Source organism: Tiliqua scincoides, chromosome 2 (genome assembly GCF_035046505.1).
Source record: "Tiliqua scincoides isolate rTilSci1 chromosome 2, rTilSci1.hap2, whole genome shotgun sequence".
NCBI lineage: Eukaryota > Metazoa > Chordata > Lepidosauria > Squamata > Scincidae > Tiliqua > Tiliqua scincoides.
The window spans coordinates 235,593,705-235,607,890 of NC_089822.1; the positions used below are offsets into that span (position 1 = coordinate 235,593,705).

General features: G+C 44.0%; 1 protein-coding gene across 1 annotated transcript in view; it reads right to left on the bottom strand.

Annotated features, from left to right (window-relative positions):
* Positions 1-833: 833 nt before the first annotated feature.
* The window catches only part of GXYLT2 (glucoside xylosyltransferase 2), a 31,511-nt gene continuing 18,158 nt past the window's right edge, over positions 834-14,186 (bottom strand). Inside the window, exons 2-7 of the mRNA XM_066617305.1 lie at positions 12,802-12,994; positions 12,418-12,549; positions 5,868-6,119; positions 3,005-3,128; positions 2,249-2,421; positions 834-1,033 (exon numbers count right to left, since the gene is read on the bottom strand). Of these exons, the coding sequence (XP_066473402.1) occupies positions 851-1,033; positions 2,249-2,421; positions 3,005-3,128; positions 5,868-6,119; positions 12,418-12,549; positions 12,802-12,994 (1,057 nt within the window). The 3' untranslated portion in view covers positions 834-850. The remainder of the gene's footprint in view (positions 1,034-2,248; positions 2,422-3,004; positions 3,129-5,867; positions 6,120-12,417; positions 12,550-12,801; positions 12,995-14,186) is intronic.

Genomic DNA, 14,186 nt, shown 5'->3' on the forward strand with positions numbered 1-14,186 from the left:
CCAGTGGAAAATGGATACTAGTGTGGAAAGTACCCAGATTAGCAATACTGAACATCTAGGAAGTAAACAGTTAGGGCAAACAGAGTGCACTGAATTAAAAGTTATGCTTCCTCACTCCCTACTATTGTAAAATGTGAGTGACCCTTGTTAGCAGAGAACACAATTACTTCAATACAAGGAATGACGTTGAAGAAAACAGAGATCTCCTAGCATGATCCAGGGAAATTCCAAGTTCAGTCACTATTTTCATCTACACCACTGGTTTGCAAACTTTTTGGTCTCTTTTGCCCTTTATACTCCTAACAGAGTCTTGGGGAGCCCCGCTGGCACATACATGGAGTCTTGGGGTGCCCCAGAGCATTGGCACATGCTCAGAGTGGCGTAGCACTGAGTAGATGGCAGACATTTATGGAGTGCTTGTGGAGCCCCCCAAAGGATTTCAGGAGCTCCAGAGTTCCTAGGAGCACAGTATGAGAAATGGTGCTCTTCACATTTCAGGCTGTTAGTTTTCTTGGGCAGTTGAAAGTAACAATGTTAACTTTAAAGGTCACCTAACATACCAAGTTTTGACTGTCTTGTCTTTTCTTGGAAGGACCTGACATTTCAATTGAAGTTATCCAGACTCAGTGCTGCATAAGCTTCAAGCAAGAAAATACCTCAAATTACAACTAACAATAATTTCCAAAGTATTTTTCAGCTTCTGCCTGAAATTCTAAGATGTTTAGCCATATCCATAATCAGCAAGCTCATTAAAAACATGTGAACATTAAAAATAAAAGAAAAACCTGAAATGTTGCTCCAGCTGCAACTGTCTAAAGCAATTGTTTTCCCTTCAGGTAATTATATATGGTTATAATCTGAAGTTGGCTCCAACATTGACAATCACTCGATTTTCATAGACCTTCTTCATGGTTCTTTCAATCTGTTTCAGAAAAACCTGTGGAATTCGCCCACACAAAGTGTGTACAGTGTCAAGGAATTTTGTCTGGAGAGGATAGTACATTGACTGGAAGAGATTGTCTTCAAAGGAAAACTACAGAGGAAAACAGCATAAAAAAGACAGACAACATGAATTACTGAATATCCATTACTGAATTATCTGTACACATAACACCTTTTTTAAAAAAATGTTCACAGTCAGTTTCATTGTAACATTGAGCCTTCACATCCTGCACCTGCACAATCACTTTTGTACCTTCCTGTGGTATATCAACACCAATCTATAGTGATAATCGGCCTTCCCCTTATGCAGTCCCAGTGCAATTAGTTGTTCCTAATGAGCTTAGATGTGCTTAACTTCATATTGGATTGCAGTCTGGTGCAGCTCTCCAGGATTTTAGTCTCACTTTACAGGACTAGTAGCTGAGACTGAACATAAGACTATCTACACACACAGGACCTGCACTTTACCACTGAACCTCTATAACTGACCTTAGTCTGAATTCTTGCCATAGATTCCCTGCCTACTAGCTGATCAAGGGCTATTTCGCCATCAGCTGGCTCCTGAGTTTACCTAAGCTCCTTCTACCCCCTCCCTCTGGAGGTAACTGAAACTGTAGCACCGTGTCAGAAGCCAGAAGATGCTACAATTTGATGAAAGGGCTATTTCTGTGGGTTTGTCAGAGGTAAGCCAGCCAGAGTCCATCTCAAGTTTTTTCTGCCCTCTCTTTCAGAAGGGGAGGGCCTGGAATATATCACCAATGGCCAGGACAAGAAGATCTTGCCAAAATATTCCTTTGTACCTTTGTGCATATTTTAACTGGAAGCCCCTTTGGGAGTAAATCTTGACTGAAAAAGCAGGATACAATAAATCAATACCGGCCATCAATACTTACAACTCAACATCACATTCCTCCTGTTTAACAAAAGAACTCTATCTAACTTACAGCCCAAGCCTATGCATATTTACTCAGAAGTAAGTTCCATTGTGTTCAATGGGCCTTCTTCTCAGGTAAGTGTGTATAGGTTTACAGCCTTAGGGCACAATACTATGCGCGTCTACTTGGAAGTAGCCTAACTGAATTCAATAGGACTCCCAGGTATGTGTGCAGGCTCAGTATGCATAGATCTATTCTGAACATGCCATTACTACTACTGAGGATGCTAAATGGAGTTTGGGCCGTTCTGAACCTTGGACAACAAACTGGGGTTTGTCAGGCTGCTAGGCAACACTCCAGATAGACTCTTCCCAGCCAGACTCTTATCACATGTTGATAAGACTGTGTGTCTTGGCGTGATTCACACTTACATCACGTATTACTTCGTAGAGTGCTTTGAAAGTAGGTTGCTTATCATCATGGTAGACACCTCTGTTCCCATGGAGAATGGAAATGCCTTCTTCCTCTGCTCCTTTGCAGTTACTACCGTACATGCAGTGATCTGGCCGATAGTTCCATTGACAAGGAAACAGGTAGAGATACTCTACAAAGTGCAAATAAAAGAAAATGGAAAAAGACAAAATGACTACACAGGACAGGGAAATTACTTCCATTGACATATATGGAAAGAGTGTGTAGAATTCAACTTTTAATACAAAATCAACATCTGATGGAAAAATATAAATTCTACAACAGAGTTTTGCAACGTTTGTCTCTGCTATACCACTTCACATGGTCCACCTAATGGAAGTACCACCAGAAGGAAATGGCAATTACATCATCACCAGTTACCTCTAGATTAAGAGGCGGGATGCAACATGACAAACACCAGTAACAGGTTCAGGGCAGATGGGAGGGATTTTTCAATTGCACGATGAAGCTCTGTCTGCTGAGCCAAGCCTCTTCCTGCTGCTTGTCATGTTGCATTGCTGGTCTCACTGCCGGGCAGCAGGGGTCTGGGGGTAGTAAGTGACTATTGTTCTTAAGTTTTGGATTGAGAGTTGAGGCAGAAAGTTAGAAGAAAAGAATTGGGTGAGCAGGACCAAAGAAGAAAGTCTCTCATTATCACATCAAAGAAGACAAAAAAATACAATGTTTCAGACACAGACAGTTTAGCCATCACATACCTGGATTAAAGTAAAAAATAATATTGAGCAGGTCCTGGTCTCCCCATGTAATGTAGTTTTTGTACTTTTGGTATAAAGGGTACAACATCTCCTCCCACGTCAAGCCTGATGGTATCATGCTGTTCTGAAAGACAGGTATAAGCGATACAAAAAAAAAAAATTAGTAGGAAGCACAGTAAGGCAAGGCACAACAATGTTCTGCTAGCCTTTCTGGGTTTCTGGAAGCAAACAACTGAGGAAGAAAGGGCCATTGTGGACAAGATTATCTCACTACCACTTCCATGCTCAACTGGTTGCTCAGGATCAACCTGTCCAAAGGGAGATCCTATGAAGGAAAGCTGCTCAAATTGCCTCTCTGCAGTTCTCTTTTAGACAGAAGGACTCTGTACCATAGCCCTAGAGAAGAATTTTATCAGGGGGTACAAAGTTTCTTTTGTGCCCCTTTGCAAAGGGGGAAAGGTGAAATAGAGCGGGGGAGGGTGGTGATGGGTGAGCAGAATAGGGGCAGGGAAGGGTGAAGTAGGGTGAGGGGAGGGTAGAGACCGCTGAAAAAGTCATTGGAGCCCAGGTCTATCCACCCATGTGGCATCAGTAGTGCCCCCAGCATCCCCAGTCATGTTAGTGTCCCCAGTATCCTGTATGGTCTGAGTAGATAGGAAAAGGTCAGATCCCAGGAAATTTCTGGGCCCCCGCCTTTGGCTACTGGACCCTGCTTTTGACCCTGGGTCCAGGTACAAATTACCCCCTTTACCCTCCTCTCCTAGGCCCCGCTCTGTACCACCAGCCAAACATACAAGTGACCACACTAGTATTTGGGTGACTGTGTAGGGCTGTTAAATCCAAAGATACGCAGGAGCATTTGTGCTAGTTAAGCTTACTGAAGTTCTCAGTATTATCTATATTTACAAAAAAAAAAAAAAAAAAAAATGTAAAACATGCAGAAACCTAGCCTGAACACGATGTACCTACTTATTCCTCCTACATAACCTTTACTCCAACCCCCCTTCTTGGTTCCTTCCTTTCTCCAGGTGTAATGTTACTTTTAGAGAGGAATTTCAGAACCTTTCCCATTGTGTGGTACAAAAGAGAGGCTCAGCAGCTCCTTTTCCTCCAAGTGATCCAGTGGCATAACTAAGAGGGTGCAAGGGGGTACATCGCCCTGGGTACTATGCCTCGAAGGGTAGCCTTAGAGGCCTCCAAAAAGCACTTCCAGTTTTCACCAAAAACGGGAAGTGCCTTTCAGAGGCCTCTAAGACCTTCTAGGGCCCAGGGCCTAAGAAGGTACCCAGTGCTCCCCGAGCCTCTGAAGACCTCTGAGTTTCAGTTTTCCCTGAAACCAGAAGTGCCTTTCGAAGGTCTCTAAGATGACGTATTAAGGTGTTGAAAATTTGGGGGCTTGTCGTATACTTGGTCTCACACTCCCAGGGTTTTGGGGTGCTCAGAGTTGTTGGTTCTGAACCCTGGAGCCCTCAAAGATCCCTGTTCGGTAGCACTGCCACCACCCTGTAAGAGCCAGTGCCTCAGTCCAGGGAACCCGAGACCCTCTAGGCTTAACTATATCCCTTGTAGGCACTGAGTACTTTCTTTACTTAAAGTCTCAGTCCTCAAGTTACTAGTCCACAATGAGGATGTTTGGTAGCTTGCTGAACGGCTAGGCAGGATTCTGAACCTTTGTCCCCAACAGACAATGAACCAACATGGTAAAAAGATTTTCTACTTTATTAAATACATAGGGTTACAAAAAGGTTACAAAGGTAGCAAATGCTAGAGGCATAAAAACTTCTAGGAAACATATCAGCATAAAACAACAAAGCTAACTGGCTAATTCTATTAATCCCTGACTCTCACCTGGGTCAGCTTCTTTTGTAGATCCTCAGTTACCTAAGAGGCCACATGGTCCTGGTGGGGCAGGATGTGCACCCACCACCTCTCTCACTAGAGACAAGGAACAAAGACCCTGTCCTCTGGAAGTGGGGCTGGAAGCTTGCCCTCTCAGCTCTTCCCTCCCCCCTGGAGATCTGCAGCTGCATTCCATCCTTGATGGACGTCTTTCTGGCTGCCTAGGTGCTACATAATCACCTTCCATTGAGTTGTAAATCCTAGCAGCTAGGAAATGCAAGCCACTTCTGTGTTACTGTTTTAGTTTGGTTCAGGCCTTGCAATGCTACTAGGCCTGAACTGCACATATTCATGACAGGGCTGTCATGAAGGTATGGTGTTTGGGGGATGTTAAAAATTTTTGTGCCCTAGGGTGCCAGATGTCTTAGCTACCCCCACTGTAGTACTTATTGGGACTACCTCTTCCATTCCATGGCATCTTTAACAATTTCACAGTTCTATATATGTTATAGTGCTATGGTCATATTCAAAGCTTCTTGAGTTGTTTTTTTTTGGGGGGGGGGGAAGGAATCCATGAACACGTCATGAAATCATAGGAGGTCCTGGGACCATGAAGCTTACATGGCAGGAACGCTTTCTGAAGAATATATACGGCTCTTTTTCTCAGTTGAGCAGAGGGATGCAAAAACTATCACCATCAATACGTAGCCATAAAGGCTACACTAATGATGCCTTCATGTGAAAACAATTGAAGCTCTACAAAGAAGATTCCTGTACACAACACACTTTTGGCCTAAGCTAAATGTGAGCCAATTTGAGAAGTAACACAATTGATCATGGCGGTGATCCACATTTCTCAGAAGAGTGATGATTCAGGCTACTTTTTCAATATTTGAAAGTCACCTAAAAATGCCTAAGGTAATATGTTTGTACCTATGAGGCCAATAACGGAAGGCACAAAAACCAATTCCTAGATGATGGGATGAGTAAAGTCTTCCCTCTTATCCCTATAAAAAATTCTTACCTTGAACTGGGCATTTCTTATTCGGGTCAAATTCATCAGCATGACACCAGAATTGACCCCCGTTATTCCATAAAATGGATGGCGAGCAAATCGACTGTACCAGCCAATCTTTGGTATTTCATGTTCAGGTGCCATTGCAGCCAGCTGCGAGGAATTGAAGACGCTCAGAAAGCCCCAGAGGTCATCAATGGGCCGCAAGAAGAGGACATCTGTGTCCACATACAGAAGGGAGTCCACTTCTTTTAAAATCATCTTTTATGGATGGCCAGGAGTTGTAACAGGAAGTGGATAGAAAGAAAACAGACAGGAAGATCAAAGGAGAACGATTACAGGCCAATTAATTGTTTATACTGCGTATACATGCACAGAAACAAGAGAGTATATCCTTTTGACCCTCATTGTTAGTCAATAGAGAGAGATGCTATATAGACACTCGAGCATCTGCTGCGCCAATTGATCTGATCACCATGCTCCATAGCCCAAGAGAAAAGGGAGAGAACTGTGATTTTGCCAAGTGCAATACTTGTTCACTGTTATTAGTTTTAGTTAGAGTATATGTACCCCATCTTTTCACTAAAACACACAAGCACCAAGACAGCTAAAAGGAAGTATAAAATGAATAAATGAAAAACAATCACATTGGTAAAAGTAAAATCAAAGTATAAACAAAAAACTGCATTGCTGAAGGCAAGATTGACAGGAACAACATGCCAGTGGAAGATAAGGCTAACTCACATGACCAGACAATGGCTGAGCTGTGTAGTGGTTGGTACATGCCGATAGTGTGATCATTGGTGAGTGCTACTGATCATGCAAGGTGAAAAGACCATTCTGCAAATAATCACCATGTGATAAAAGCTCCAACATTCAAGCTAACTTGTGATAGCAGACCTCTTCTTGTGCAATCTACATTTTTTACAATGTATACTTTTTTAGGGTCTGTTAATATTTATATTTTTTATATTGGATTTTATGTTTTTATTCTTTTATTCTTAGTAAGCAGCTCTGAATGCCCACTTGGGAGATAAAGCGGGATATAAATCTGTAAATAAACAATAAATAAATCTGGTCAGGTGAATTATTCCCAAATGCATCCTTGCTAAGCAATCAGAGCCCACAGTGGGGTCTAAACTTCTGAAGGGGACTTAGCAAAAAAGTGAATATATGGATAGCCTTATTCTAGTTCAGGTTTTTGGTTCATCTAGCCCAGGGGTATCAAACTTATTTCATACAGAGGACCACATAGCATTCATGATGCTTGCTGAGGGCCGGAAGTGATGTCATTAGGGAAGAAGTGATGTCATTAAACAGGTCATAACCAAAAATAAACACTTTTTTTCTCACTTTGGAACTCATTAGCTGCAAATTACAAAAGAGAAAATATACAAATCTTCATCATATTTCAAGAAATGGGAGAGCCCAATTGTCACATGGGCTTCCCTTTCAGCAGTAACAACTCAGCACTACACAGCAACTGAAAGCCTGAGGGCCGTATAAAAAGCTTCTGCAGGCCGCATCCAGCCCTGGCCCAGGCCTTATGTTTGACACCCCTGATCTAGCCCGTGCTGACTGCTCTAACTGGCAAGGGGCTCTTCAAGGTCTCCCAGATATCATTTGACTGGATGTGCCAGAAACTGAATCTGAGACCTTTTGCATGCAAAGACTGGGCCCTAGGACAACAATGAGATTTATTTCAAATGCTTCATCATTCATGATTTTGTTATCTCAGTATTGGCTTGCCCCAGCTTGCCTTGGATGCAGCCAGAAATTGACTACTTTTCCATAACTGAAAATAGCTTGGTTCATTTTCTCAGCCAGTTCAGTGTTAAGACAAGAAACTCATCTTTCCCATCTCCAAAAACACTATTTCTTTCAAAGAAGCATCCATTATACAACAGAGGAATATTTCTACTGTTGTGCCACAGTAGAGGAATATTTCTACTGTTGTTCTTAGATCTGCTCCTGGAAAACTGGGGAGGGGGGCAAAAGCTTCCCTGCCAATATGCCACCCCTCTTTCTCCAACAGGACTTCATAGAGGGTAGACCTTTATCCCAGCCCTTGTTTTCCTGGGGGGCACCTTTTCATTAGAGATGTAATCCAGTTGTATTTTACCAATCTCTCTCGCTCCCTTCCCCCAGCAGATCAGTGCCAGACCTGAGCCCTGCAAACGCAAGGGGCATTTTTAGTCAAAATGAAGTAGAACAATAATCTGTCAATTCTTGTTCAGAGTGTGCCCTCTTGTGGACATCTGGTCCTGTTCATTCATAATTTCAGTAATTTTATAAACAGCCAGTAAATGAGGTATAAGTATTTTGTCAAAGAAAGCAAAATCTTCTGCTAATTCCAGCTTTAATTTTGCAGGAAATTCGGCCTTTTGTTTGCCTTCTTTACCAGATGATCACTTATTAGAAAACTAGCAGGGTGTCAACACTTAAGGCTGCAATCCTATGTACATATACCCGGGAACATATCCCATTACATCGAATGAGCATTAATTCTGAGTAGACATGCATAGGCTTGCACTAAGTCACCAGGCTGCACTATGGAGCTACATTCTGAGTTACAATAAGGATTCCAAGGTTCCGGGCTTGACCTACACACCCAAGGTGACCCAGCCTAGGTCTGTTACACATAGACGAACAGGCCTTGCTGAGGGAGAGTCAGCATGGCTTCTGTAAGGGTAAGTCTTGCCTCACGAACCTTACAGAATTCTTTGAAAAGGTCAACAGGCATGTGGATGCGGGAGAACCCGTGGACATTATATATCTGGACTTTCAGAAGGCGTTTGACATGGTCCCTCACCAAAGACTACTGAAAAAACTCCACAGTCAGGGAATTAGAGGACAGGTCCTCTCGTGGATTGAGAACTGGTTGGAGGCCAGGAAGCAGAGAGTGGGTGTCAATGGGCAGTTTTCACAATGGAGAGAGGTGAAAAGCGGTGTGCCCCAAGGATCTGTCCTGGGACCGGTGCTTTTCAACCTCTTCATAAATGAAGAAGCCCAGAAGGCTCTGTGCCCCAATTTCCCAGAGGAAGCCATTGCCCAGCACAGGTTCCTGCAAAAGACTGGACGCCAAGATAGGAGGTGGCAGGGCAGAACAGGTACACCATGCCGCACTCAAGTTGATTTTTAGAGTGTCAGATCTGACCTGTGGGCCATAGTTTGGAGTATCATAAAAAAAACTTGGCGGTCAGACCCAGGGTGCTGGAAGCCACTAGAAGGAGCGACAAAGGGTAGAGCCAATAGTGATAGGCCACTACGAACGCCCACATTCTGGGTACCTTCATATTATAAAAAACAAAAACATGAAACCCTTGTATGCAAGTCTATCTGAGCATTAGCAGCACTTCAAGCCAAAATAACATATCAAGGAGATGGCTAAGAGCCACTAAGCTCTGGGAACCAACTTTCATTAGCAGGAAGGGAGAATGAGCAACACCTTTGTGCCCAAAAAACCACAGCTCCTACAGTCAAACACATTTCAAATCAAAGTCATCAAGTCCTAAGCCTGCTAAGCGTATGCCTCTCTTTCTTAAACTAACCTTGAAGCTTAAAACAAAAATATTTTTGCATTCGGGGTGAATGAAGTGGGTTTCAGGGCTCATTTGGAGCCTGTGTTGGGATTCTTATCTCTGTGTAAGAAAGAGAAAGGAATATTTGGAAGAATTTTGGTTAAATATCTCTAAATTGTTTTGAGAGATACTAGGAGATGAAAAAAGTTGCTTTTCCTGTTGTGCACTGTAAAGTTGATGTACTCTGAAGTGCTTCACAAGGGAGATATATTTCATTACCGCTGCATGAACCTCATCTCTCCCTCTCTCTTTAAAGTGAACAAATAAATCATGAATTATATACCAGTCCTGCTGGGTCTTGACACTTACTCAAACAGGGCAAGTGCTCAAGCAGCAAAGACCGACAGGCCATAATAAGCCATCCCATATCATGGTCAGGCCACACCTCTCACCTTCTGGCTGCTTTGATAGCCCAAGTATAAGTAGTATATTCCTTCCCTGACCATTTAATAACTGTAATGGGGGGGGGGGGGAAATGGCAACAAAACCAGTCCGGTTTATTCCATTCCATTCATTCCACTTGTTACATGTCAGTATTTTATTCCTGATTATTTAATTCTGTTTAATTCCAGGTATGCGGAAGACATGCACCTAGACAGGTATTCTTGGTAATAGGTGCCTTCTTGGAGAGCAAGAGCCAGTTCTGTAACGTGTCTACTTAAAGGGACTGGTGGCGAAAGGCCACAAATCCAGAGGCTAAGAAAGCCACATTTTTCATCTGAACCATTAAAAAAAAAATACACCCCCTTCTTAATTAATCCATGAGCCTACGGTCTTGTTTAGTCCTTAAAAGCAAATGGAGTTTTCACACCTACAAAATGCAAATAGCACCTTCCAGCACAAAACCCTCCAAAAACAGAATATTTGATGCCTTGTGACCATGTCCAGCTCCCTGGATTCCCAAGCTGGGGAAAACAAAGGAAAGGTCTCACACTTCCAAAAGACCTCACCAACCCCATGACTGAGTGAATGGTCCAATAGCAACCTCAACTGGGTGGGAAAACAAAGGCGGAACCCAGCATCAATCCTTGACCTCCTGACTGAGCATTCCCATAGGTTCTATGGGGCAAAAATCTGTTTTAAAGCCATGGCTTCAAAGTTTTGGGTTCTTTGTTCTCCACTTGCAATCTGCCTTCTCTCTTGCATTGTCGTCCTTTTGAATCATTATCCCATTGGCACTACATCGAGTCATCTCTACTCCAAGGACCACTGAGCCAGCTGGAACCCAGGATCAATAACAACACTGAACCCCTTTCCTTTCCAGCCTTCTCTTGCTATCTATCCAAGCACTACCAAAGCTGCTGAAGCCAGCGCAGGCAGGTCAGCTAACCTTTTGGGTTCTCTCTCTCTCTTTCCAAGCAGACTACCTTCCTTCCATCCCTCCAGTAAGACAGCTCAGCTCCCTTGCCATACCCCCTTCCCATCTACTGCCTTATCCCATGTTAAGGGCTTGCTCCATAGTCTTTTTTCCATCTCTGAGACCCTTCTATGCCCACTCTTTGTCAGCTGTTTGCTGCCATAACCTCTGCAATAAAATATTCTCAAGCCTTGGAGAAACAGGAACTGTAATCTTGGTCTGTGGTGCACCCTCTCCAAAAATCTCTGCTATTTTTTCCTTATCATTGTCTTGTGTGATGTCAATTTGACATCACACTTAGTGTTTATCTCTGACCTTCCCTCTATGTGTGGACAAGCTTTTGTCTTTGTCCAAGGATGGCAGATACTGATTTCAGGCCTCCAACCACAGTACAAACTCACTCACCTGACTGATCCAGCAAGTTTTCCGAACAGGGTGGTTTTAGTTATATTTCCTTTGGAGGTTTGAAGAATCAATCAAGAATGCTTGTTTGCTGGGAGAGACTGGTTCTGCTACCACAAGCACAGTAGCACAGCCAAGGAGGGTCACAGGGGTCACAGGACCCCAGGCCACACTCTTCTGGGAGGTGGAAATGCTGCCTTCACCATGGCCCTGCCTCCCTCACTTGCCTCGAGTTCTCTTTAAACGGGATCAGAGTTGTGCTCCAACCACCTCCAGTGGGGTTTCCGAGTCCTTAGAACATTACTTCCGGTTTTGGGGGAAAGCTGGAAGTGACCTTTTAAAGCCTTCTGAAGCCCGGGGAGGCGCTGCCCTTTGGGTCTCAGAACACTCTCTGGAGGTGCTCTCCAGTCATGTTTGGAGGGGGCGGCCCTGGAAGAAGTGGCCCAGTGCAGCACACTTTCCAGCCATTCCACTGCAAGTGAGCTTGCTCCAAGGCTCACCCCTTGTCTGTAGTCCTCGGTTTGGGCTACAAAGGGCTGCTCTCAGCCACAGCCTTTTGCTATGGTCTGAACTGCCTAAACCTTTCTTTTTTTTATCTCAATTAATGTTCCCCCTTATTCTCACTTTCTGAACCCTCAAACCTGCCTCTCTTCCCCTAGGTTCCTCTGGGAAGCTTAGCTAATCTTCTTATATCCCGTTTCCCCCCATATTACCCACCCTTTGCTCTGCTTCTTGACTTCTGAGAATTCCTCTCTCCTCTACTCTCTTTCCTCCTAATCACTTTCCTTAGGGCTCCACTGTTGTGTGACTGTTAGCTGTAGTTTCCCCCTTTCTAGAGTAATGTGTGTGGGCTAATTCATTTAAGTCCAGTTAAAACCCTTTTTTGTTTGTTTTTGAGCAGTTTAGTAAACTTTTGTACACCTTCACCCTTGTCTCCATCCTTGTCCCTGTGCACGATTGCTTTCCCTCGTGTGCACATGTTACTTGTGCTTCAAAAAGCACTGCTGGAAACACTCTTTCCAACTTTTAAAGAAATTTCACTGAAACTGGCAGCTTGTTGGTTTGTGGAAGGTAGATGTGACGGAGCTGCTGCCTGACAGGTCTGCGAGTGAAAAAAGACCTCCTCAATTTTTGCATGACGCCTCTGCAATTCTAAAGCTGATGCACTCTCCTACATTCAGATTTCCTAGGCTCTATTATGGAAGTCCAGGCACCTTACCGGAAGAAAGAGCCGCTGGGCAGCGCATGGCTTGAACAACTTTTTCCATTCCTGAGCATTTCCAACTGAAAAGGCAATTGGGTAGACATTATAGTCAAACTTCTTTGTGTAAGAAGGAGGCCACTCCTGCAACTGAAAAGCACAGGGAAGAAAAGGGGATTAGAATTCCTGAGAGGCAGTTTGGGGAAATGCTATTGCTACAAAGTCAAACAAATTAAAAGAAAGCCCCTGCTCAGGCTGAGCTTTATCGGAGACTTGCTACCAGAAAGAATTTATCCACTCATTAACGAGTGGCTGCCGGAGCATTTCTAATTGAATCTGCAGGCTTATAATCAAAGATCTGGGCTTGGGTTGTGTTTTTTTAAACGACTGAAGGGAACTCACTTTCCTCTCAAATTCGGGCTTCAGGGAATCCTCTGCAAAGATGTGAAACTTGAGCTTCCTGTTGCTGAAGAGAACTGCTGATTTCAGCATGATGAGAGTCTCTTCCAACCGGTCTCCACAAGCTACGACAGCCAGATGCATCCACTGGGGAGAGGAAAGCTGCACTGTTGAATGTTTCTGGTCTTTTGGTCTCCTGAAAAACAATAAACGTTCGAAGGGGTTACAGTGACCATTTGGGAACCTCAGCATTAAAAACATACAAGACTTCATTATGCAGTTGCAATCCTTTGCCTGTTCTATGCCTGTGTTCCATCAGGTTTACTCCCTAGGAAATTACAGTATTTATATACAGCCTCTCTCACTGACTCTCAAAATGTGTGAGGGCCAAGTCCTACCCAGTTTTTCAGCCCTGGTGTAGCAGTGCCAATGTGGTGTGCGCTATAACTCGTGGTGGGAGCGTAGTTACGGAGGCCCCGACAAGGTAACGGAACATTTGTCCCCTTGCCTAGGGGCTGAATTGCAGCTACACCAGCACTGGAAAGTTGGATTGGGCCCTGAGAGGCTTGCTCCAGGCAGTTCACAATAGGCAGGCTATACTGAACCCATTTTATTACAAATGAGTTTCTACAATAATTGTTCCTTGAGCAGCTCGTAGAACCATTAATTCCTGAAGGATCCCTTCATGGTATGGTAATCATATCTGTAATCTGGGTATGCCTTATGAGCTTCCAGCAGCAGCAGCAGCTGCAGGTCAGCCAGGTTGTTAATCATTCTCCTCGGAAACTGACTTTCCACACTCTTCCACATTCCTGTGGCAGCTTAACATTGTGAATCCACCATCCTCTCACAGTGAGGTCAGCAACTCCTTCTGACTCCGTTCTCTCACGACAGCTTAATAGCTTCAGACTCTCATCCAAGATTCGACCAGAGTTGCTCCTGTTTCACTTTCTGCCCTCGGGCAGCCTTCAGCACAACCACCAGACACGCCTCCTGCCTACACCTCCTGTATAGGACTAAATTTAGGACTACCTCCATAGTACTAACATTTTCCACAATCCACTCCAATCACCACAATTCATCCACTGCATGAAAGATGGCAGTGGACTACAAAGAGTTAAGCTTTAGCTTTCTTTTCAAATGGCAATGAAGGCAGAAGGTTCAGAAACATATTTGCGGACATCAAATGCCGCTGGAGTGGGGTCTTCCAATGCTACAGAAAGCAACACCAACCAAGTGCACAAGTGACTGTCTTCTGGCGAGCAGCCTCCTGATGAGGAAGGCAGGCTTGCCAAGGTGATTGAGAAGTCCCCACTGCTCAGGGGCAGTTTCTGCAGCCAGCACTGCTTTCTTTCATAGTCTCCAAATGCTCTTCCCTTCCTACATAT